Source organism: Tympanuchus pallidicinctus, unplaced genomic scaffold (genome assembly GCF_026119805.1).
Source record: "Tympanuchus pallidicinctus isolate F22 unplaced genomic scaffold, pur_lepc_1.0 scaffold5, whole genome shotgun sequence".
NCBI classification, from domain to species: domain Eukaryota; kingdom Metazoa; phylum Chordata; class Aves; order Galliformes; family Phasianidae; genus Tympanuchus; species Tympanuchus pallidicinctus.
The window spans coordinates 62,646,294-62,668,861 of record NW_026294769.1 but is presented as its reverse complement, the minus strand read 5'-3'; the positions used below and the strand labels follow the sequence as shown (position 1 = coordinate 62,668,861).

The 22,568-nt window shown below is 40.8% G+C and overlaps 1 protein-coding gene across 3 annotated transcripts in view; it reads left to right on the top strand.

Moving 5' to 3' along the window:
• Positions 1–22,568, top strand: part of SAMD12 (sterile alpha motif domain containing 12) — a 170,696-nt gene that overhangs the window by 136,302 nt on the left and 11,826 nt on the right. The window contains exon 5 of one of the 3 annotated variants that reach the window (XM_052703657.1): positions 11,911–13,760. The exons of the other annotated variants lie outside the window; for them this stretch is intronic. Within the exon in view, the coding sequence (XP_052559617.1) occupies positions 11,911–11,915 (5 nt within the window). The 3' untranslated portion in view covers positions 11,916–13,760. Of the gene's footprint in view, positions 1–11,910; positions 13,761–22,568 lie in introns of those variants that run through there. 3 annotated transcript variants of the gene reach the window in all.

Genomic DNA, 22,568 nt, shown 5'->3' with positions numbered 1-22,568 from the left:
GCTTAAATATGTTTTTGAACTGTGTGGAATTGTCCAAGGCCTTGCTGGAGCACTCTCTGTACTGACAGATTTTAAAGAGATGGCTGGAGTGTTGTGCATCAAATATGACATGCTTTGAGCCAAGTATGAGGGCCCTATGAATATTCTAAAGCAGTTTTGTGTTAGAGCAGTGTGTACATTTGGGATTTTTTCATTGCCTTATAGAAAAATTCTTTTGAATGCAACTTAATATTCTTTAACCCCTGACTCCTTCTGTTCCCACTCACCTAAGGATGTGCACTGGGCACAGGATAGCTCTGTACGTGTGTAGAATTTATAAATCACAAAGCACATTTTGGTGTTTTCTCATTTTCTGTAACAGAGATTTTTAAATAATCAGCTTGTCCAAGAGCAAGGGAGCAACTCTGCCGATGACTGTATGATCTCAACCTGCAAGGTTTTCTTAATGCTGTTTATGTAGCACCTACTGGTAATACACTTCTAAATTAAATTACTTTGACCTAGAATGCAGTCTAATTAAATACTATATTAAATAGACTTAAACAAAAAAGCATTTAGTAAACCACTCTGCAGATTTCAAGGTAATTAAAATTTGAGATCTATCAACTTCACACTATCTCCATAATTGATGCTAAATATGAACAGACCATGTAACTATACTTTTCATTGTTTTTCAGTTATTTTTTTGTGCAAGCTAAGATTGCTAATCACTCCTTTGAATTATATCTCTATCTGATCTGCTGGATTCATCATTAGAGTGGGAGTATTTGGGGTTGGTAGTTACTGGTTGGTTTGGAAGCACCAAAGAAATCTTGCATAATATAGAGGTGATGGGGCACTCATTAAAGAAGATAAGATAAAGTATTACCTGAAGACAATAAAGAGAAAAGGAGTCCCGACTGAGAACACTGATGACTGGCTTTCTTAGTTAATCTGACCAAAAAAAAAAAAAAAATGCTCAAAGGAAAAAGCATGTTGAACCAATAAAATAGAAAAATGTCCTCCAAAAACTTCTAGAATTGAAATTGGACCAAATCCAATGCAGTGAGACTGTATTCAGTCCGCCAAACAGCTGACTAACATAATTTTCAAGAGTAAGGTCAAGAAAGCAGTGAGCAATAGATATCATTTTCTAGCCAAGAATGACTGACCCTTGCTCTAGGTGATAAATAATCACTATGCATACATTGAGAACCTCTAATAAGTGTTCACATTTAGGCAAATAAGGCCCCAAATGTTGATGAAACTGGTTCTACTGTTTGAACTGGCAGATAAAATGGTGTGGGGGGGAGCCTTGCTCCACCTAAGGCTCGACAAAAATGAATGTGAAAATGAGCTAGCCTATGCCTACCTCTGCAAAACTTGGGCCTTAACAAAGCCAACGTAGTTATGTATTGGTAGCATCTGTTACTACTGCTTGTGCTCTGCAGCAGCTGATGTGACCCAGCTGTGGATCAACATTTATGAAGGAGCTGAGGATTATGTGCTCAATATCCTTTCAATGCATCCTGCTGAGTACTCTGCTGATTTTCAGGGAAGGCCTCCCAAGAGCAATCTGAATGCTCCGAAAGCTGCCAGCTTTCCCTCTTGTTGTCCTCCACATTGTCCTGCCTCTCCCGTTCCCCTGCTTGTTCCCCATTGCCTCGGGGATTCGTCCATCCCCAGCCACTCAAGAACTGATTGTGTTTTGTGCTTTCAGAATTGCGGGCTGTGTCACAGCACATTATAAAATAACCACAGCCAGTTGAACAGACGTGATTTAAGATGACCTGTAGAAATATGGAGACAACAGAATTGAAGCATAGATAAAAATTACAATTAAACTCCTATTTTCCACGAAAGAAAATACGTGAGAACAGCAGGCTCTCCCATTTACCCTCCAGATTACAAAGAGACAGAATTCAGTTCTTATTGTATTGAATCCTTAAAAAGATCAGCCTTTATCAGCATTTTTATAAATGAGGCTGACTTTGGAATTGTGGTTTGTGGATGGTTTCAGAGGTGAAGAGATGAGTGTTATTTGCATAATAAAATCACAAAGGGAGTGAGTATGCAAAATTTAATTTGTTTAAAATTCACCCATCCAACATGCTGGGCACAGGTGCGGAAGATTAATAATAAAAATAGTCATCTACTGCATATAAATTAATGGCAGTGTCCAGAACTAAGAACTTCCCTCCCCATGCATAGAAAAAACTTTGAAGAATAGCTATGCAGCATGACCTCAGTGTCATCAGTTCTGTTCCACTGAAGAAACTGAGGACAGGAGGACAGGCAGCCCCGTGCTCCCTCGTACCCTTGGTAGACTTGCTGTATGCCCCATTTTGCTCTGAGTGGGACTCAGTGAGCTGCCATGAGGCCAGTTATGTGAATGGGTAGATGTGAGTACACCTGCTGAAGGAAGGACATTTGAAGTGTCTTAAAGGATCTGCTTTTGTGTGCCAGTGACATAACTTTGTAGCTTTTTTCTAAATCGTGTCTCTGCTATTAGTTGACACAAAATGGATGACAGGAGGGTATTTGGTAATTCTAGGATCTTGTTAAAAATAACTGTTTTTTCTGTTACAAGCATCCATGACTGTAATGTTTACAATACCAATACATTTCTGACAAAAACTTGATGAAGAGATTGTGTTTCATTATAGTTTGTTTTGTGTTACATGGTTAGCGGTATGTTACACTTAAAAAGCTCAGACACCCTAAATTCTTCATGCAGTTGCTGTTTCCTAGCAGATGATTTCTGAGGCCCAACAGCAGTAGGTAGGTAGTATTCGGCATAGGGATATGTTTCAGCTTGGATCTCACAAAGAGAAATTTGAGCCTTTAGCTGTAGATGCTAATGATGTGACCTTCATCTTGCCTAATTTAAATATCTACTTCCAGATGAGGTGAGATGAAATGAGCTGCACAACAGAGATGTCTGTTGCTCTCCATTGTGAAAGAAAGGAGGGTAGCCATGGAATTCTCGTCTGTTCTACTCTGTAGACATCTGCTGTTGGCTAGATGAATCCTGTCCTAAGGGGATTGCATTGTGACCTGAAGAAATTTAGTAAATAACTATGCTCATGGTACTGAAATTAAGTCTGTAAGGGGCTGTCCTAGGAGGCTTCATAACAGAGATTAAAGCATTTGAATATCAAAGTGTATGGGAAGAACAAAGAGTACTGCTAGATTTTAAATGGTTTTATGGTTTGAATATCTTACTTGCAAAAACTAGTGGATTTATTTTAGCTGATTTTTTTTTCTATCAGGTTCATCCCAAAATTCATTGGAATTCCAGCTTGGAATAGACAGGGCTTGTCTGTTAACAACTATTTTATTTACTGTGCTTAAATCCCTCAATGTGAACCTCCCTACCCACAAACAGTGTCGGTTGTGTCCATCCCGTGGGATTCAGTAATACTCTCCAGCTCCTGACTCTGGCTGCTTCTCAGCTCCATGCTGGTGAAAGATTACATGTTGCTTCCTCTCAGAAGACCCTGACTCCTCAGTTTCAATGCAAAGACAGCACAAGTGACAGAGAACCTGAGATTGCTCCAGGGCCCCTGAGGTAGTCATAATTATGGGACAAATTCATTTCATAGCATGTTCTTGCCCAATGTTATACACTGAGCCAGAGGGGTATAGTTCATCTCAGGCAGAGACTGACACAGGCAGAGGCTGATATGACTGTGGTACCTGGTTTTGCTTCTGACACCCATTGTTTAAAGATTTATAGAACAAATCAGTAAAAAATTGGTTAGCATGTAGGCTGATGATGAATGTTTTTCCAACTTTATTTTCTTCATCTTTTTCTTCCTTTGAACTGGTTGAATTTTCTTCCTTTACCCTCAGTTTTCCCCACAGCACACAAGTGTCATCTACCTTCCAACTTCTCATCCTTTTCTTACGCAATAGAGTGAACTGCCACACAACATCAGAGCAGCATCCAAAGCTGCTTTAAATATGAGTCAGGTTGGATATTAGGAAGGGTTCTTCACCAAGAGAGTGGTCAGGCACTGGAACAGGCTCTCCAAAGCAGTCATCATGGTAACAAGCCACCAGAGTTCAAGAAGTGCTTGGACAATGTTTAGGCATATGATTTGATTTTGGGGTGGTCTTGTGTATGAGCCAGGAATTTGACTCAGTGATCGTTGTGGATCACTTCCAACTCAAGATATTCTGTGACTCTTGATTCTATGATCAGAGGTGGGATGGGATGCCCGGGGTACAAAGGGATGAAGCTGGCAAAGGCATATGAAGATGATGGCCCCCATAGCAATGTTTTTAGTGCAGTAGAGAACTGCAGGCCAGCAAGAGTGGAGGAGGAACAGGTGGCAGGAATAAAAAGTGTGATGTGATGAGAGATCGGATGATATATCTCCAAGTGTTGACAGCATATGGACTCGTAGATCAGAAAGATTTTGTGATCTGTGCGCGCAGATCTCACATAAAGAACCAAGGTTTCTGCAACACTGCTCATGCATGAAGACCTCCATGGAGGAAGAAACGGAGAGATTTTTTCTTGGAGAGCAGAGAGACAGCAGAGGCCTTCACCGTTGTGGTGAAATGAGCCTGGAAGAAATCATGCGGCTTAGTTGACTTGCCTCTGTTATATTCCCTCTACACATGGGAAGAAATTCTTAGAGATGAGGCCAAAACAAGAGCAATAAGGAGATGATCCTGATTTGCCACAAATCCTCTTGGCCCATCTTTCTTTCCCCCAGGGACATATTATGCCAGTGACATAACAGGAGGTCATCTCCAGAGAACATCCCCTCTAGCTTCTCAGCAGGTCAAGAATAGCTGCATTCACTTTGGAAGAGAATGAAATCTGGCTAATGCCATTGGTGGAGGAACATTGTTTGGGGTGAATTTGTGCTTCAGTAGTGCTGAAAATATGTAGCATGCAATACTGTCCAGATGTGAAGAACACCTTTGTATTTGTACTTGATCTGGAAAAAGCGTGAATGAAAGTAAATATTGTCTGCTTCAGAAGAGATTTTGGCACAAGCTTCCTGTGGGCTTCTCTAGAAGGTATGAGAGGGGAATATAAAATGAAACGTGGATGTTTATAATTGAAGAACATTCTCCTCAGGGAATCGTATCACAGTTTTTTAAATGAAAATTCAGTCAACTAGATATTTAGTTAGCCCAAGGAAATGTTTTCAGTTATCAATTAAAGAATATGTGTGTTCTGTTGCTTGAAGATGCCATATCTTAAAATGAATCAGGATGCCGGATAATTATCACTTTACTCTTTATTAAATTACTGCTTTTCCTCCAGCAGTGGCTGTAGCAACTGTTCAGCCACATTCATTAACTTGTACAGTAAAATGTTTTATTTTAACCACAAATACTAGGACTATGCTTACTACATAGGTTGTGCCCAAAGTAATGCCTCCCATTTATTTTCACGGAAACTACAACAAACACAAAGAGCACAGTAATACTATTTGAGAGAGCAAATTCTCAGCTACAAAACACTATTTTTCAGTGTAGTCACCACCGTTAGCCACCATTCTTACCAGCAATTAACATGAGCCTACATGCCATGATCATAAAATACTGCACCAGCAGAGTTGACCCACTGTCGTCACCACAGCTGAAACACACCACCCACTGCCTCACTCTGCTTACATCCACTGTTTGGTCTCCATAAACATTCAGCAAACATCAATGAATATCAGTGGGTACCAATTTTTCCACACAGAGGAATTCAGTGACACACCTTTGCTTCACACATACTTCCATGTCAGATGCCATTTTGTCAGACTGTCCCTCTGCTGCCATCTGTCACATGGCAATTTGGCCATCTTTTCTCTCAGACTACCAGGTCTTCTATAGCCTAGGATACTGTTGGCCTTGCTGCAAGAACATGGTCAACTTAGTGTCCACCAGGAATCCCAGGGCCTTTTCTGTGGAGCTGCTGTGCAGATGGTCATCCTCCTGTACTGCTGCCTCTCTCTGGGAGCAAGACTTTGCATTTCCTTTTGCTGAAGTTCATGAGAACAAGGACATGGAAGCATAAAATTGTGGAAGACATTAGAAGTCAAGTTTGTTTCCTATTTGGAAACAGGCAGAGTCTGTTAAATCTTAAGAGAAGTTAAAAGATCCACTTCTAGTTTCCCATGATGTTGCTAAGCCTTGTCCTTTGGTAGTCTGGCAAACTGGGAACTAATTATTAAATTTCCAGCAATAGGTTTCCTACAAACAGTATGCTTGTAATTAGGAAGCGTAATTCTGAAAGTGCTGGAAGTCCCATTGCATTAGGTGGACTCATGCAAGTTACTATTGGGTCATTTGTACATGCAAAAGCAATGTTAGAGTCCTGAATTTAGATTCCTTTTTCTTCAAGCTTACAGAACAATTTCTGGCTTGCATGTGTTTATACTCAGATAGGCCCAATGTAGTGCAGCTTTTTCGAAGGTTGAAATCTCAAAAATCCAGCTTTCCTGGCATTCACAGCAAGTGCTCCGAGGCAGTTTGGCGAGTTCAGCCCAAGCTGAGGTATTGTGCATACAATGAAAGGATTCTCATTGTTCCTAACCTCGGTTGTGAAATAGTATTTAACAAGTGAGGGCAAGTTTTCCATTGTATGTTTTCAGCTTCACTGAACTTTGAAAACAGATAAACCTAATCGCAGTGCAGAGAAAAGATTTTTAAAAAAGAGAAGACCCTAAAGAGTTACAAATAAGCATCTACTCAACATTTGAGATCCTTATTTGTAAAAATACTATGACACATAAATTGTATGCTATTAAAATATTTTATATTGATGTTAGATAATAGTAGGGCCATACTTTTTTTCTAAGATTATGATTTTCAAGGAAAACTGTTCAAAAAAGGTCTCATTTCTGGCCAAATGCACAGGGTACTTTGTGATCCAAATGTGTAATGAAGGACTGCCTGTTACTAGAGAAGTGCCAAAATGGCACAAAATTGCTAACAATCACCATATTCCTTCATCTTAGTTCAAAGTTAGCCTAGAATGATGTAGGAACATGATGCATGAAAATGTTCACTTTTGCCTTTTCTAAGTGATTTCAGTTAAAACCAGATTTCTTTCTTATGTCACATTCTGTGTTTGTGAAAACAGCAAAGTTAAACACCAAGGTCATTCAGCGGAGTTACAAGTCAGTTGTGTTTTTCTGAGCTTGTTCAGCTTGGAGAAGAGCAGGCTCCAGACAGACCTCATTGCAGCCTTCCATTACTTTAAGGAAGCTTATAAATAGGAGAGAGAATGACTTCTTACACAATCTGATAGTGACAGGACAAAGGAAAAGGGTTTTAATCTAAAAGAGGGGAGATTTAGATTAGATATTATGAGGAAATTCTTTACTCAGAGGGTGGTGAGGCTGCCCAGAGAAGCTGTGGATGCCCCATCCCTGTGGGGATCCCACCCTGGGAGGTGCTCAAGGCCAGGTTGGATGGGGCCCTGGGCAGCCTGAGCTGGTGGGAGGCAGCCCTACCTGCAGCAGAGTGTTGGAACTTGATGACCTTTAAGGTGTCTTCCAACTCAAGCCATTTTATGATTTTGTGATTTTCTGTTATGCCTCCTTCAAGCAAAATCCCTGATAGATCTTCATGTATTGACTACTGTAGAGGGAATTATATGTACTCTCTTGGCTATCGTAAGACCACTTTGCTACATGTTGTTTTGAAGTATAACTCAAAGCCCAGAGAATCAAGATGTCTTGGCATGGTAACGTCTATTCAATAAGAATATAGCTTTTAACTATAGGGATGTGATATGAGGGGGGGAGGACAGAGAGCACACAAGGATGGCTATTCTCACAGGCATTTGATTGATGCTGTGAAGAACCAAGTCCACGCATAGGAGGCATGGCTTCACACTCCATGTTTCACATGGTGCTGTCAGCAAACCTTTCAGAAAGACTCAGCCTACAGATAGGCAGGTTTGCATCTCACCAGCAATGCCACCCTAACACCAGCTGCTGAGAACAAGAAGCCCTGTGAGGAGGTTGTGCAAGATGCAAGTGGGTTCGGCCTACAGATTCTGATCTCATTCCGAATTCCTGTAAAACACTTCCTGCTGTCGCTTGGTTTGAAGATAATGAGGAAAGGGAAAGTATCTGGGAGAATTTTGACACAGTACAATCCGTGTTCTGATGCACATATGCAGCCTCATATTTGGATCAGTCTCTTTTTATCCTGAGTTTTTGATTGAGTTAAACAATCCCTAGGCAAAAACAACTGTATATTTTCTGTAACTTTTGACAATGTGTGTTTGTTAGCTTAACATTTTTGTTTGATTTTCATTTCTGTTCTCAGATTTTTCCTAGATTGAGACTAATATGGTTCAGACATTCAGGCCCTCGCTGGCCAGATCTGGCACGGATGTGGAAAACTGAAAAGGTTCTGCATTGAATGTTTTACTAACTTAAATTCCCCAAAGCTGTACTTTGAGGAACAGATTATTTATTCATTTATTTATTTTGCATAAAATACTGAAAACCAGATGATGCACTGCAGGGAGCAGAGGGCCTTTGCATTGTCGTAAGGCAGGTTTTGGCAAAGAATTAATAGTCAGACATTTCTTGTTTTGTAAAATTTCATCATTTTCTATTGTTAATGATAAACAAACTCCAGGGGGATATATATTGAAATCCTTTCAGTTTTTAATGACAGGGGAAGTTCATCTTTGGACAGTAGTTTTGGTTTTATTTTTCAGCTTCCAGATTCACTGCTAGCAATTAAATCCAAGGTTAGCTGTAAACGAACATGTGACTCACCTTCTTGAGAGTCCAGGAATCTTTGTGTCTCTCACTTGTTATTGTTTTACTTGCTCTCTCATATTTCAAGATTTGTCTTGCGTATTAAAATATTCTGTAGGAGAATAGGAGAAAATCTTACTTTTCCAGAATTATCCATCTTTTCATCAGTATTGACTATAAAAGTCACTCTTAGTAAAAGTGGTTGCTGATCTTTGAAAAGTATCAGAATTTTTAGTGCATTTTGATTTGAATAATTGTGGATGTGGCTTATTTTTTTTTTTTTAATTCTCATGTTGCCAATATTTTGAAGAAGTTGCCAGTTTATGAGAGGAAATTCGAAAAAGCTAAAGAATACCAGTGGGCAGGAAAACACTAGGAAAAGAAGTGGAGGGCAAATAGCATCATGGAAGAGTTTGGATTTATTCTAGATCTGGGTACCTAATGTTTCTCTGAATCTGTCATTTTCATTTAATTCAGTAGCTGGAAAATTGCTAAGTGCTCTTGGAGATAACCCCACTACTCTCCACATATTTTAAATTCTCTAATCAGAAGAGCAGTTTAAATATTGTTAAGTTTGCTGACTTAATCACAAAATGTTGCAGTACAGTATTAGATGCAATCAAGAGCAGAAACTGCATCTGATTCCATATAAAAATCCTCCAAGAGAAATATTCCACGTGAAAATATGTGCTAGGTTAAAGGTGAATTTATAAATAAACTATGACTGCTCCAATCCCTGTAGAAAAGTTAACAAAATATCTATAATATGCTCTATTGGATTTCTTTATAGAAGTAGCAGTATTCATTCTTCCATAAAAACGATTTTCCAGATTTTATTGCAAGTCCTGCCTTGCTTAAAAGTCAATCTACATGACTTGCTGCTAAAGGTGGCACCTTTCAACCTTCCAAATCTTAAAACTGTGGCCAATCATGTGGTTTATCTTGTCTGTGACAATATTCAGTATTTCTCAAAGAGCTGCAGCTTCCAAAGTCATGTAAAATCGTGAGTTTTCAGCTTTCATTAAGCAATAAAAGAGAAGTTTCTGTCCCTTCGTGCTCTGGAGAGAACAGGTTGGAAATGCGACTCTTAACGACTGAAAAATCAGAAAGCAAATCAATCTCTCATATTGATTTTTCACCCAGTCTTATGATTTTGTGGAAGGGAGCCTGACTCTCATCTTCTGCTGAGACTGATAATGTTGTCAATATTCTGTGATCTCTTGTAGTATATTTTATTGTCAAGATCAGGGCCTCAGATTTTATACAAAATAAAACTATTGATAGATAAAATGGGAGTAGAAATGTGGAAAAAAATGAGACCACTAAAAGTAACTGCATGAGTGTGCAAGTGCATCTGTTTTTAAATGTGCCCTGGAAGTTCATTCTCTGTGGGAGTACGAATATGTGTTCTCCTTGTGCGTACAGCGAAGCACGTGTATGTGTGTGTGTATGTGTCCTAGTGGTCCTTCAGATACAGAGGCTGGATGGGGCTCTGAGCACCCTGCTCTAGCTGTAGGTGTCCTTGTTCACTGCAGGGCAGTTGGACTAGATGGCCTTTAGGGGTCTCTTCCAACAAGGATTCTGTGGTTCTGAAAGAGACAAATCTGCGTGATGCTGCATAAGACCGTACTAGATCTGTCCCAGGAGCTTTGATAGCTCAGCCTGCTTAGTGTGCATTTTTGATTCCTGTTGTTTTGATTTTCAGGGCTCACTTTCACATGGTGTATCCAAACTCCTCTCCTCCAGCCAGGCAAGAAAAGTACAGGGCAAAGTTTTTCTGTAATTATAGTTGTAATAAACCACTTTTATATTTCTTCAGAAGCAGTTAACCGAGAACACCCATAAGCTTAGATCCAGCAATCTACTATTTTAAGATTGCCCAGAGCAACTTAATTTTAGGTTTAGTGCTTTGTAATTTAACTAGAGAACTGCACCTAAAATTTTAAGATTCAGTTTTGCAGACCTTAAGAAGATTTGCTTCTTCAAGTTCGTTATTATTTATAGTTGAAGTGTGTTTAATAATTTGCTGTGAGCACAAAACTACCACTGCAGTTCCACTTCAGCTAATTGTGGTTGACAGCATTTTTTTTTCTCCCTGGGTGCTTCAGAGACACTGAATTGAGATCTTACTCTGATCCTAATGAGATCCAGACGGGAATTAGAAGAGTAATGCCCCTTCCACACACACTCTCATACACACACACACACACACGCTCCAGAAATGTCAGCGCAGTCATTTTATTGTTCAAAGCAGACTCTGGGAGCCTATGGATTGTGGTGAGGGACTGGCGTGAGGCAAGCAAGAAAAGACATGTTTCTGTCAGCAGACTTCAATTCATTATACAGGACCAAAACACCTTCAGAGGGTATTTGTTAGAGGTCTATGAACCACTGAAAATGACTCATTTTGTATTTTGGAGTACATCCTCCTGCCTAACAAAGAGCAGGATTGAGGGGAAGGCAAGAGAAGGAAGTGGCAGTGCAGTCCGGCTGAGCCAGCCGTGAGGAACTGCTGCAGGTGACACTTTTTACATGGTCTGATAGTGTTAGGATGAAGAGGTGTGGTTTTAAGCTAAGATTTAGGAGATTTAGGTTAGATGTTAAGAGGAAATTGTTTACTCAGAGGTCACTGAGACACTGGCACAGCTGCCCAGAGAAGCTGTGGATGCCCCATCCCTGGAGGTGTTCAAGGCCAGGTTGGATGGGGCCCTGGGCAGCTGAGCTGGGGGGTGGCAGCCCTGCACATGGCAGGGAGGTGGGACTGAGTGGGCTTTAAGGTCCTTCCAACCCAAGTCATGCTATGATGCAGTCATTTCCAGAAGAAATTTCCAGGCTTGTCTGACAGTGGGGTCCCTACAAGGCTTTCAGGGGCCTTGCAGACAGGCACCATCCAAAAGAAAACCGATTAGGTTTCCATAGGCTCAGTTAGACAGAAGAAAACAGGAGGGAAAAATGATCATAGCAAAGGCTTGAGTGTCTTTGACTGCATATTACCATATTAAGCTGAGAAAAGTTAATGCTGTTGAAAAAAAAAAAAAAAAAAAGAACTAGGAAGATATCTAAGGAAACACGTTTAAACAGCTAAAAATGAGTCAGCATACAGGAAGCTCATTCGCATGGCTGGTGAGTACAGTGAGATTATCGGGAAATCTTTTTTCACACTTTCCCTCTCCCCCTCTTCCCTACATTGCAGGCTAATGACTCTGCTTCTCAAAATGTACCCAGCTGAAGTCTGAAGTGTGTCCCTTTCCTGGAACCTTGAATTTCCCTTGGTCCTGCAGCAGGGATGGTCCTCCTTCTGCAGCCACTGGGACACAGGACAACTTGCCTGCAGGCTACAGGTTTTTTGTGAAGCCTCAGACATGTTTTAAAGCTCACTAGCTAACTGTGATGTTTAGGAGAGAGTAACTTCGATTTCACAGTGAGCATTTCTGAGGCCATTTTTTAAGCAGCGCACAGAAAGGATTTGGTTGAGTATTGAAGTGAAGAAGTGAAACTGTAAGGCCTGGATTTATAGCATCTATTGAGGCAGCTAATACCAATGGTAACTGCACTTGTAATTTAGAAACACTGTAATTAATTTAGGGATCTAAAGTAATTAAGGATAATTAATAATAATCATTAATTAAGGTGTAAATTAGGTGGAGTGAATCCAATTGTAAGGTCACACTCCCGCTGATTCGATTTGTATTTGTAATGGAGGTAAGAGGCCTCAAAAAGTCTTCAGCTCTCATCCAAAGATATCCTCTAACATACTTTGCTTAGCTACAGATGCCAGCATCCCCAGCATCCCTCAGAGGTACCAACTTGGACTGGTTGGCTCCAGAGACTGAGCTGCACAGCCCGACAGGACACGGTGCTGCTTCCCCTCCACCCCAAAAGCCATGAAGATTGCAGCTCCCTTGAAAAGGGAGGGTTTGTGCTGCTGCTTCTTTTGTGGAAGCTACTGTAAATATTGTAGGGAAATGTTGGGTTCCCAGACTGTCAGTCTGGCGTCTTTCACAAGACTAATCTTTTACTGGGGATGTGGGGAGCTGAGGGTTTTTTTCCTGTGCTTCGGAGTTGCAGTTTACTTGATAGAACATATGGAAGCACATGCACTGGCAGGCCTGCCGCGCCGATCCTCACGGGATGCCCAACTGCCTTGTTTCCTGAGTACATGGTGTTCATCAGCGTGGGCTGGCTGTGATGCAACACCAGCCAACACCCCGAGTGCTTAATATTCTTGATATAACTTGACTCCAGGAATGACTAAAGCCAAATGGGCTTTAACTTTTCTCCTTTCTCAGCCAAATCTGCTTTAACTTTTCTCCTTTCTCATTTGTACTTATTCACATGGAGGCCGTGCCCATGATGCAAGTTTGTAAAGTCAAACCACAGCTCGGAGAAGGAAGGTGTGGCTTCCTCCTTTGTTCCCTCTGACTTGAAATAGAAACATGGAGAAAGCAAAATGTACCTGCCTTTAAAGGAGATGCATGGATGCAGAGCTGTAATACTCAGTGATGTCTGTCAGGCCGCTGGAGCGAAGCTCCCAATGACTTTCAGTTGAGGTTCAGAGTTTTTTTAATGTGCACTGATGGAGTTTTCCAGGGGGGAGTCCTAATATGACTGTGCTGAGCCCTTAATAGCCACTTATTTAAATGAGGTAACAACACAACTCTTTCCACTCAAGTTTCAACTGCGGATGCTTGAATCTTCTAGACGGCATTTGGGTTCAGCATTCTGTAAAAAATAATGGGGAAAAAAAAGAAAGCCCTTTTTGAAATCCTGTTTTGCATTGGCAAGGCACTAAATAATGATTTCTACTCACCTCCAAACAAAAGGTGATAGGAGATATTATGCTACTCTAATCTCGCTGATTACTATTTTTTGCAAAATGGAGTACAGTACATTTACTAGTACATGATGATGGGACATAAATAATTTAAACAACAGTTGTCAAAATAAATGAGTAAAGTGCATTTTGTGATAAATTACACTTGTGTTTTTTAATGTGTTTCTCACTTAGTTGAAAAATTCAGTAATTTGCAATGGATCTCCCAGTCATTAAAGTGAATTAGCAAACTTCTGCTCTCTTAGCCATGATTTTAATCTTAACTAGAAAGGAATTATTTAGTATTATTTTGTAAGGGTTCCTTCTTAATATTCCTTTACAGCCTCAATCTTACAGTGTAATATAAGTTGTGTATGTATCCTGGTGACTTGGATTTTAGAGCTGGAAGCTGATTGTGAACAGTAAAGAATTTCAGCTAGCATAAAGATGTAATTGTTTTAAATAATGTAGAACATCAATTCATATTGCCAGATGTTTCACTCCTATTGGTATGCGAATGCTAACAGAATTTGTGCTTGCTTATGTAGTGCAGAATGGAAAGTTATTTCTAGAGGCCTAATATCAACAGTAATGTATACACATCTGCTTAATTTGTCTGCTTACATGTGTTTAGCTTATAACTTACGTCAAACTCCATTGTCATGGGTTTTCTGTATATGCATATTTCTATACATACATGTGTACACACATATCTTGGCATGTTCTCCTTGATAGTATGCAGAATTGTTTTCACTTCCTGTCTCCTGAAAACAAAGGAGGCTGCCACATCTCTGCAAATCATAAGTGAAGTAATTTTTCCATACTACTCTACGATGATTTTGGGTTTTTTTGAGCCAGAATTGGTTAAAAAGAAAAAACATAGCAGAAAACTCTCTGAAATTGGCAGCAGGCTTCCAGTGCATTAGTAATTACTAGTAATAATTGGAAGAATTTTTTAAAAGCATTTGATTTGCATGAGGTTATGGAGATGACATGAAGTATTTTTACAAATCATCCCTGATGAAGAATCAGTGTTTGGCCATTGCAGTCTTCCATTGAAATCAAAGAGCAAATTTCCCGTAAGCGTTACTCAGAATATGGAGAGACAGAACAGAAACACCTAAATGCAGACTTCTTAGGGTGACTCTGGGATATATCATGACACAGAAAGAACGAACTGAAATAGTGAAAATAAAAATTGTTCGGAGCTGCTGGCAATGTGGTGTGTGCAGGAGTAAGTGCCAGCACAGAGAGACAAAAAAGAGTCAGAAAGGCAAATAAGTAAATAAATGGCTTTGTCCGCATGGAGTATTTTCCCTGATTTATCCCCAGCAGGGCAGATATGACAGATGTGACTGTCAACCTGAGTGACAGTGTTCATCCCATCTAGACAGGTGGTGTCTTCAGAAGAGCTGAGACTTTTTGTCCTGCTTCTAGCTGTTTCATCTGGGCCATCAGTGGCTCAAACTGACACAAACCATTCAAAATTCAACAGGCCTTTGTTTTAGGGAATAAGCCTCAAAATGAAGTCTGTAATTTAGGAATAGAAATGGATTCTTCCTCAGCCTAAATATTCTAGCTTGAAATTGAGTTCAATATTTCTACTGAGTGAGAGAGTGGTTGTTTATATAAATTGACTTAGCAGTTGATATTAAGGGGCTAAAAATTTGCAGACTGTTCCAAAAATGTAAAATGTAACATGGGAATAGGTTCCGTTCTCAGATGAAAGTAGGAACCAGCTGATGGCTGTCCCCTGATTCGGAAGAGTTACGGATGTCACCCAGAGATGATGCTTTCATGTCCCCAAGAGGTGCTAGAGATGAAGTTGGGAATTCCTCATTCACTCTGTGTGTACAGACACATACACGTTCCAGTTTTAATCATTCCTTACATCTAACAACTGCAGTGCTACACCATAACATCCCAAAGATTAGAAGGATTGGGAACTACTGTCCATTTGGGATGGGTGACAGGAGCTTTGTTAATCCCAGTCAGAACAGCATAGATTTGCTATGCAGTCACAGAGGAAAAAGCATTTAGCGGTTGGCAGACAGCTAGAGCAAATTTTCACTTTTATTTAGAAAAAGACAAATCGAAGAATCAAGGCAGCTACATAAAATTAACAGGGTAACTGATCAACAAGGGACAATTTAATACCAATCCTTCAAGTGTCTGGTCTTTAAAATTTCAAGTAAGGGTTCTAACATAATCTACAGCCAGCGCTAGAATTAACAGTGATTTGTGGTAACTTGATGTTAAGTAAATGGTCTTGGCCATGCCCAGCAAAGTTAGTAATTCCACTGCCATGCAGGGAAGTGAGCACCAGCCAAGCTACAATCAGAACCTTCCACAGAAATGACCCAGGGAGAATTTTTTCACCTTTCTAGTGGTTGCCATGGTGCATGATCTTCAAAAGGCAAAATTTCCAAACTCATTCTGTCTCCCACGATCAAATCCTATAAAACATTTTTAGAGTGTGTTATTACTCATCAGTATGTAAAAATGGCACCACCTTACTCAAAAAAATCTGTTCCCTGGGTGTACTGAGATTTATGGATGCAGCCTTGGCCAGTTGAAATACTTTTGTTGTTTTATTTCCCCTTAGCTCTGTAGAACCGGTGCAGTTCACACTTATTCCACTCACTTGTTAACCATGGTTGAGATCCATCTCATCTACCTTCATGTACTGCCCAGGTTTCTGTGTCCCTGCTGTGGTCAGCTGAGCAGCAGTGATCTCTGAGATCAGTAAGATTTGGGGCTGCAGATGAGAGGCAGGCGACTGCTTCTCTCCACAGACCATGGAGAAAGTCTACAGGTATAATCTAGGTGACAGCAGTAGGTGTCTAAATATAGTTGGGTGAATTCAGGCCACACTTTCATCTGCAAGTCCTTTGTTGGTACGTGAGCCTGAAGATGCCAAGCTCGCTTTCAGTTCATAGAATCATAGAATCATACAATCATTCAGGTTAGAAAAGACCTCAAAGATCATAAAGTTCAACCACAACCTAACCACACTACCCTAACTAACAACCCACCGCTAAATCATGTCCCTGAGCACCACATCCAAACAGTTTTTGGACACAACACAGTCACAGGGGTAGTGACTCAACCACCTCCCCAGGGAGGCTATTCCAGTGCTTAACAACCCTTTCTGTAAAGTTTTTCCTGATATCCAACCTAAACTTACCCTGGCACAACTTGAGGCCATTTCCCCTCGTCCTGTCACCAGTGAGAAGAGACCAACCCCGCTCTCACTGTAAGCACCTTTCAGATATTGGAAGAGAGCAGTAAGGTCTCCCCTCAGCCTCCTTTTCCCCAGACTGAACAGCCCCAGCTCCTTCAGTCGCTCCTCATAGGGCGTATTCTCCAAGCCCTTCACATAGAATGGCTTGGGTAGGAAGAGATCTCAAAGCCCATCCAGTCCCAACCCAACCCCCTGCAATGGGCAGGGCTGCCGATGGCCCATCCAACCTGGCCTTGAGCACTTCTGGGGATGGGGCACCCACAGCTCCTCTGGGCAGCTGTGCCAGCGCCTCACCTCCCTCTGAGTAAAGAATTTCTTACTAAAACCTAAGCTAAATCTCCCCTCGTTTAGCTTAAAGCTGTTGAATGCAGTGTAACTGAAGTAGCTAATTTTGCACCAGGGGAAACAAACATTTTAAATAATTATTTGATATCATCTTCAGTGGTAGTTTTGGCCTGCTCTCTGATGGACAGCTCAACGTGGTTTCAGAACAGATTCAGATCCTTACCATGGAGTTTAAAATCTATTTGGACAAATCCAGTTAAGTTGTGGGTGTCAGGAGTGCAGAAGGCTGTGTCTGAGTTTTTGGCTTTATAGAGGATGGTTCCCAAAAACCTCTTGGAGGCTGCTACAAAGTTTTGCAGTCATGATCTCAGACACAGAGAGATAGCACAGTCTCAGAACCATTTTTCATGTTCACTCAGGTGAGCTGGATTTGTGTAAAGATATTAGCCACTCAATCATGAGCTCGTATCTGAGACACTTGTCCTGCAGGCAGGCTGCTCTCTTGGAAGAGGGGGCATTTTCTTTAAAGGTCATAGCAAATGATATCTCAGCATGGTGGTATGGATGAATGCCATTGGAAATGTTGCTGGATCTGCAGAATTTAGGTATTCAGTCATTCTGTGATTCTGTGATTCTGTGATAATTGATTGTGATTATTTTATATATACAGTCACAATAGGTTTAGTGATATATAACTGTATACATATTTCTCATCACATTTTAGACATATCCTGTCTATGTCCTGTCTGTATTTCATATTTATGGTACAGAGTTTTTAACGTGTTGTGCAACTTTACAAGCACTGTGTGTTGTCACACCAGGGGTGATGGTTGTGTAGTGAAAGACCTGGTGAACTCCATTGTCTGGGGACAAAAGAGTATATGAGTCTGCAGTTGGTTCTGAAAACAGGCTTGAATGAACAGTATTTTATAAAAGCTAATCATTATTCATTAAAATTTTAAAAGATCACATGCTTATATAGGCTTTCATTTCCTTATATTCTAGTTTAACTCAAAATCAGTATCATTAGTGAAACTGAATAATCTGCTGTTAGGTGACAATGTGTATTTTGAGTATCTGAATTTACATATCGGGGCTACAACTGCAATGCATATTTTTTCCCAGGTTGTTTCTTTACAAATGGTATATGCCCCATTTGTCTAAACCCTACCTCTGTGATTACAAAATAACCAGGTTACATAAAAATAACTAAATTATATATTTGCATACAATACTGCTGTGGCAGTGTTACACATACAATGGCTCTGTGGAAGCCATTTGGGGCTGTGCAATTCTTATGGGTTTTTTCATTGAAATGGCTTGTTATTTCACCAGCAGTACTGCAGAGTCCTTCCAGGCTTTTGCTTGAAAACATTTTTTTCATTATTCTACTCTAATTACTGCAAATGAAGTAAACAATATTTGGTAAAATAAATAATAAAAGACAATAGAAGAAAGTACTGGTAATGCAGTTCTTCCTGCCATTAAAACCTCTGGGATTTTTGAAGTTAAGTTTCAAAGTCTTTGGGCAGAAACCAGCCTTTAGTTAAGTGTTTGAATAGCACAGTGGGACCCCAAGTCATGGCTGGGCACTGACAAAATAACACTACCAAAAATAGCTGCAGGATTGGGTCCTCCAGTAGCAAAAGAGAAGTCAGAGAATGCATAATTTGAACAAATGCTTTGGCTGTTGCCAGTGGGTCTGCTGTCCCTATTGTTAGTTAAAAAGAGAATTATCCTGCCAGTTATCTGCATTGTTGCCTATCCATTTGCACGCCACTGTCTTCGTTCTTTATTACCTTTCTAAATTGAGTTAAACATCAGTGTTCTATGGAAGACCATAGCCAGCATTCAGGGAGGCACAAGATATGACTCCACCATATGATACCTCGGTGGTGGATCTGGCCTGAGACGCTGCTGCTGCTGCCTGCAGCCATTCTGCCCGCTTACTGCCAGGGTTGCTGGGGCTGTGCTGGAGCTCTAAAGCAGATCAGTGACATGAATTGGTTTAACACAAGCACTGCTCTTTCGTCTTGTTTGCCACAGGGACATATTTCATAGTCCCATTGTCCTGTGCAGCAGGCTTGGCCCAGCACAAGGGTAGTGGTGCTGGCTGGAAGGAGAAGTTGGAGGCCCATGGTTGTCTCCACATGATTCATCACATGCAGTTGCGCTCCCAGAACTGTGTATGTGCAGAAAGCAGAGCCATGATCTTCCTTTCACAGATGGAAAGAGAAAATTTGCTTTCCAGGAGAGAGGTGCAAAACCACCAGATTGCTTTTTTATTTAACCAATTCAGAAGTTTTAGCTTTTTATTAGAGATATCACAGGTTATTTTTGGTTAAATTCTTCAGAATTTGAATCAAAAGTAGAAAGCTTTTTTATTTGTTACTTTTTCCAAATATCTAAATATCCAGTATATCTGCAAGGAAAATCCTAGATGGATGGATTTCCTTAGCTTCCAACTGATGGTCAAGGTGGGTTTATTGCATTGGATTTAGAACTGCTCACTGGAGTGGCCTGGTCAGTGTAAGAACTGAACCAAATATATGTGCAACACAGAAATGCCTTTGAACGCTATCAGAAGATGTAATTTCCCTGCATGCTGGTCCCACTTAGACATGGAAAGAATTTCTAACTCAGAGTATGGGCCGAGAGGCTGAAGACAAAAGTTCTTGCTGATGGGCTGTGCTCCAGTGATCACAGACACGTATCCAGGATGCTGTTAGGGCCGCAGATAGAGCCGTCTCATGGGAGCCTCCAACCAGAGAAAGCTGGAAAAGCTGCGAGGCCTGAGCTGTAGCAGCATGTTGTAGTTACGCCCTACCGAGGTGAGATCATATTCCTCTGTAATCTCGGAACCGAAAGCAGCCGCTAAATGGCAGTGTCATTAGGAAATTGGTATGTAACATGTTTGCAGCTCTCTCAGATCCCAGTGCTCACACCCTCTGGACCGGAGTCCAGACTCCTGAATTCTTTCAGAGAACGCAGGGATGAGCGCTGCATACAAACTCCTTGAAGGGCGGATTGGAGGTGACAGTAAGCAGCCTAAAAAATGTCTTGGCGAAGGACGTTCTGCCTGTGTTTATTTCTGGGCAGGCTGTGATAGTGGCTGGGGTGTAAAACAAATGTGACAGCACAGATACCTGAGCAAGTTGCTGAGGGGTAATTGGAAGATCAAGTGCGAACGCTGAATGTGTTGCCTGCTCTCATTCAGTGACAGGCGCTAAGCTGCCTTACATTCACCACGGGGTAAGGGCACGCACATGGACAGTTATAGCAGAGCATCTGTTCTGCTGTAAATCCAGACCCCAGTTACCTCGCAGTAATGTGTTCACGGAGCCATACCCTTAATTATCCTAAATAGACAAATGCATGATGCAAACTGAAGATTTCAGACATATGGACATGCCAGAAGTTTAGAATCTCTAGTGGGTGAGGTTTTAGAAATGTCTTCAGGGGTTACCAGAACTTGTTGCAGCCCCAGATCTGCTTTTGAATATGTCAGCACTTGTTTAGGATAAATATTAAATGACTTGTAGAAATCATCAGAGAAAATATTCACAAGTAACTTAGAAATCAAAGTATTTTTGACTTCTAAATGAGACTTTGGTGTGCAAATCATCTGGGGTTTTGGGTTTTTTTTGGAAAATCTTGTCCATAGTCTTTCTAGCCAAAATTTCTTTCATGCTCCAATGGCAGAAATTCTTCCTTCCTTCCTTCCTTGAAGCAAAAATGTAATTAGGATCTGTATATTTCTGGCACTGGAAGAAAAATACCACATCCCATTACATATTTTCCCCTGACTTTTGAAGCACGGAAGTTTGTCTGTGCATGAATAGCGATAAAGTGCTTGGCCTGAGATAAAATGGTGCGACTTCTCCAGTTGCAAATTCCTACCAACCTAATTGCCTACCATAGCTAAAATATGAAAGGTGTTTAATAATAAACAAGGCATTGTTTTTGTTTACTCTTGTTTTACATGCCTGTGTGAATTCCTTGATATCGATTTGTTCGCATATTACAAATAGAAATGAAAAACAAATCAGCAGCAAATCGAAACTCTTTGGCAGCATGGGCACAATACAATATCCAGCTACAAAATTGTACAAATAGTGCTGAGCAAATAATTTCTCTAAAAATCTTCAGTACTTTGTAGATTGTTTGCAGGAAGCATCTCATTATCTCAGCTATGTGTAGAAATTTCTAAGAAGATTATTTAGTGTGTAATTTCCTTGTTGAATTCCAATATCCAAGGCCTCAAAGGAATGTAGGGCTCTTGTCCTCCACTGGAATCTATATCATTCTTGATTTCAGTGGAAATGTAAGCATTAAACATGCTAATCCTGAACATTGTGGTGCCTACATTTCACATGCTAATTGGAATTTGTTACAATCAAATTAAGCATTACATTGCAGTTCCTGTCAGTTCTTGTTTGCCATTTAATTGCTGGGTACCTGCTCTGCATTAGTCATTTAGCTTGTCTGGATAATCAGTGGAGAGAGACCTTCCGAAGAATCGTTTATCCTATATGACAAGTGAGTAGGGTGGATAACTCTTCCAAGCACCGTCTTTCCCCCCTGCTCATCAAAGAAGCCTCGATAATTAACTCAGACTGGTCGCCTGTCTGGGATGGGAGAAATGAGTTTGTTCAAACACCAGGTGAGCTTCAGAGATGAGTGCAGAGAGAGTTCCTTCCCACAGCCGTACCCTACTGCTCTCTCATCCACATCCAGTCTTGCAGTATGCAATGTGGAGATACCCAGTCAGCTTTACCTAAAGCAACTCAACTGAGTCATCATCTCAGAAGTCCACGCAGCCACATTTATTTCCATCTCTATCCTTAAAGACAGGCCCCAGGAAGGAAGGAGACAGGCTGTATCTTCTCTTGATGCTGTTCTTCTTTGTGCAGAACGATTATGTATTTACTTAGCTGAACAGTTCAGGGAAGCCTTATGGATTGTAATGTGGCAGGCAAGGCCTTCATCTTAACATTGAGCCCAAGCCTCTGCCCCGCTGCGTATTTCACTGTCTTGCATCCATCCATACCTTAGTAAGTGCCAGCAAAGAATCAGAATGATGAATGAAAATATTTTTCCCAATATGACATTTAGCCCCAAATCCTTCTGTTTGAAGTGTGGAGATGCCCTTCTGTCTGACTTTTAAAGGTCAATTTCTATCTGGTATTGAATTATTTTCTGCCACTCAGTCCATTGGTCCTGTCCTTGATTTATACTAGGTATGTCCACAGTGGAGCTCATGAGAACACTTTCCAGTCCCAAGTGCTGGTGAGTGATGGCAGCATGGGAGGGTGTCACCTGGGAGTGTGCTGACTTCCCAGGAATGAGCTTCCCTTGGAGGTAAAGATGGGTTTGCAGGCATGGCCCACTTGCCATACTGTACAGACATCATAGTGCTTATTTTGGAAGGAGGGGAACAGGACACAGTCTGAATAACATGGGATGGCAGCAACCAACAGTAGCAGTCAGCTCCACAGAACACGGCAAA